The 3,873-nt window shown below is 43.7% G+C and overlaps 1 protein-coding gene across 1 annotated transcript; it reads left to right on the plus strand.

Annotated features, from left to right (window-relative positions):
* The first annotated feature begins 2,137 nt into the window (after window positions 1-2,137).
* LOC128578493 (E3 ubiquitin-protein ligase NRDP1-like) lies at window positions 2,138-3,091 on the plus strand. Its single transcript, XM_053581140.1, has one exon. It carries the CDS (start codon window positions 2,138-2,140, stop codon window positions 3,089-3,091), a length of 954 nt encoding a protein of 317 aa, XP_053437115.1.
* Window positions 3,092-3,873: the final 782 nt, after the last annotated feature.

The raw sequence follows: 3,873 nt of genomic DNA on the forward strand, positions 1-3,873 counted from the left end.
AGAACAGAAATAAGAGGAACAAACAAAGCCTACAAGAATTGTGGCTTTATGTAAACAGGCCAAACATAAAAAATCACAGTCATCTTTGAAGGTGAGGAAGAAATGTGTAAAGGATATATTATTTGAGGGAATAATTGAGGAAAAATTCCCTGGCCTTGCTAGAAATTTAGATACTCAAGTCAAAGAAGCATACAGGACTCTTGGAGAGATTCATCCTCAAGAGGCAAGCACCACAGCAAATAGTCATGAGGCTGATCAAGGTAAACAAGAAACAGACATGCCTATGAGTAGTTAAGGTGAAAAACACCGGGTAACTCATAAAGAAAAGCCTGTCAGACTAGCTGCAGACCTTTCAACTCAAGCCTTACAAACCAGAAGGGATTGGGGTCCCATTTTCAATCTTCTAAAACAAATAATGCCCAGCCTAGAATTCTGTATCTTGCAAAACTAAGTTTCTTCTTTGAGGGAGAAATAAAGACTTTTTCAGACAAGCAATCACTGAGGCAATTTGAGAAGACCTGCCCTGCAGGAAGTCCTCAGACCTGCATTATACATTGACTAGCAAAATAGACACCCACCAGTATAAAATCACCCAAAAGGTAAAGTTCAGAGCTCAGATATCACAATGGCTAAAGAGGGTAAAACAAAGCAGTAGGGGTTTACCCAATGGGATGAACATAAATCCACTATTCATATCAGTTCTTTCAATAAATGTGAAAGGCTTGAAATCTCCACTTAAGAGACATAGGCTGTCTGAGTGGATAAACAACAACAATAACAACAACAACAACAAAAACACAAACCACAAGCTAAGTATCTACTGTCTCCAGGAAATATATCTAACGCACAAGGTCTCATTTAGACTCAAGGTGCAAGGATGAAAAACAATATTCCATGCAAATGGAAACCAAAAGAAAGATGGCATAGCCATTCTCATATCAGGTAACATAGACTTCAAATCAACAAAAGTACATAAAAACAAAGATGGTCACTACATAACAGTGAAAGGAACAATTCAACAAAACGACTTAGTAATCCTAAATATTTATGAACCTAACACAGGAATACCCAGACTCACAAAGCAAATTCTGCTAGATCTAAACAAAATGATAAATAGCAGCACCCTAATTCCTGGGAACTTCAATCTTCCAGTGATAGATTGGACAGGTCTTCCAAACAGAAAATAAGCAAAGAAACAATGGACTTTACAAAACTCTAGAACAAATTGGTCTAATAGACATTTACAGAACATTCTACCCACAAACAACTAAATATATATTTTTCTTATCAGCAAATAGAATATTCTCTTCAAGATTGATTATATCCTAGGCCACATAACATGCCTCAAGTAGAAAAATGGAAATTATAAGATACATTGTTTTCTGAGACTTGAATAAAAGTAGAAATCGATTCCAACAGAAACACTTGCCCCGACATAAAATCATCGAAATTAAAACAAACTATTCCTAAATGATAGTTGGGTCAAGGAGGAGATGATAAAGTTGGAATCCAAAAGGTTCTTTGCAGCACATTGTACCCCACAAATGCATTAATTTATACAGTTATGATTTAATTAAAAAAATAAAAAAAGACAAAAAGAAGTGAAAAAAAGGTTCTTTGAGTTAAGTGATAATGGAAACATAAGTTATCAAAATCTGTGGGATACGCAAAAGCTGTCCTGAGAGGAAAACTCATAAATATTACATTTTGGCAAAAGATCTGTTTGAGACTGCGACAAGTGGTTGGAACCTTCTTCACCCTCTTTCCCCTTTCCCAGGTAAGGATGAGACCAGGCACTTGAGTTGTCATGAGGCAGCTACGTGGCAGCTACGTGGCAGCTACGGCTTCAGCTCCAACCACGCCAGGGTACTGAGTCCCAGCTGCGTAGGGTGGTGTGCACTGCGCCTGCGCGGGCGTTCACCTATCAAAGGAGAGCTCCTGATTGTGACGTCACATCCATCGCCTTGGCAGCAGAGCTAGTCTCTCCCAAGGCAGACTCAGTCTGACAGTAGCCGACAAGATGTGCTACTGGGCACATCTCCCGAGTGGTACTGAGTGGAGGCATCAGGGGATTGGAGTCTTGTGAACAGGAACCTCCCCCCAGCACTTGGAAGGTCCTGGGTTTGTGTGGTGAGACATGGGGTATGATGTAATCCGTTTCCAGGGTGATGTTGATGAAGACCTTATCTGCCCTATTTGCAGTGGTGTCTTGGAGGATCCAGTACAGATATCCCACTGTGAGCATGCTTTCTGCAACATCTGCATCACCCAGTGGCTCTGTGAACAACAGACGTGTCCGGTAGACCGTAGTGTTGTGACGATTGCCCACCTGCGCCCAGTACCTCGGATCTTGAGGAACCTGCTGTCGAAGCTGCCGATTGCCTGTGACAACGCTGAGTTTGGTTGCAGGGCCATTGTTCAGCTTGATAACCTCAGGTCCCACCTCAGCGGCTGTGAGTATAACCCAACCCGTCCTGTGACCTGTGCACAGGGCTGCGGCCTGGAGATGTCCAAAGAGAAGTTACCAAATCACAATTGCATCAAGAACCTGTGCTCAGTGATACAGCGGCAGCAGAGACGCATTGCAGAACTGGAGACGACGTCAGCAGAACACAAACACCAGCTGGTGGAGCAAAAGCGAGACATCCAGCTGCTAAAGGCATATGTGCGTGCGTTCCGCAGCCTCAACCCCAACCTTCAGAACCTGGAGGAGACAGTTGTATACAACGAAATCCTAGAGTGGGTGAACTCCCTTCATTCAGCAAGAGTGACCCGCTGGGGAGGGATGATCTCGACCCCAGATGCTGTTCTCCAGGCTGTAATCAAACATGCCCTGGTGGAGAGTGGCTGTCCCACCTCTATTATCAACCAGCTGATTGAAAATTCCCATGAGCATAACTGGCCTCCTGGTCTGGCCACACTAGAGACAAGACAGATGAATCGGCGCTACTATGAGAACTTCGTGGTCAAGCGCATCCCTGGCAAGCAGGCTATTGTCATGATGGCCTGTGAAAACCAGCATATGGGAGAAGACATGGTGCAAGAACCAGGCCTTATCATAATATTTGCTCATGGTGTGGAGGAGATATAGGAGAACTCTAGGGGCTATCAAGAAGACATGGAAGCAAGAAAATCCCATTGCTCCAGCAGCTGAATCCCGTGTCCTCTCCACCGTCCTTAATACTGTAGCTTATATTTGAGGCATACATTTCTGACTCTTCTGGCACTGAAGGGAGCTGTGGTACTCTGCTAGACTTTCAGGTGGGAAACCTAGATTTCCTCCTTTTACCATATACTTTCCCCTAAAATGTTTGTAAATTCTTGATCTAGGTGGGGAAATCTCCACCTGTATCCATTGTCCTGCCTAGGATCTCCTGTTCTAGATATTTTCAGAAAGCACAAAAAGATTGATTTTCCCTAGAGGATCAGGATGAAGTGAGGAATCTAATCAGTCCCTATCCTCCAAAACTAGGGACCAGAGTAGGCAGGCCTGTGGACTCCAAGCAGCATTTAGAGGGCAGTTCTGGGAAGCAGACATCCTAAAGAAAGGTAAGGGTAGAGCCAAAACCCTAGAAATAGTGAGGCCTGTGACTGGCCATCACGGACGGCCCTTAGGAGGAGACTTAACCTCTGTGGCAAGCAATATCCCTGTTGAGCCCACCTTAAAGGTGCACGCTCCCACTGGGGCTATAGGTCTACATATTGGGATGCCAAAAATTTCTAAATTTCTTCTTTCTTATACTTTTCATAATAGGGAATAGCAGAGTTTAGATTAAGGGTTAGTCTCCCTGGGTTTCTGTGTTCAGCAAAAAGCTGCTATCTGGCTTTTGCTGAAATAGTGTAAGTCCTGCCTCTTGTGGCACAGGCCATCAT

The sequence above is a fragment of the Nycticebus coucang genome, chromosome X (genome assembly GCF_027406575.1).
Source record: "Nycticebus coucang isolate mNycCou1 chromosome X, mNycCou1.pri, whole genome shotgun sequence".
NCBI lineage: Eukaryota > Metazoa > Chordata > Mammalia > Primates > Lorisidae > Nycticebus > Nycticebus coucang.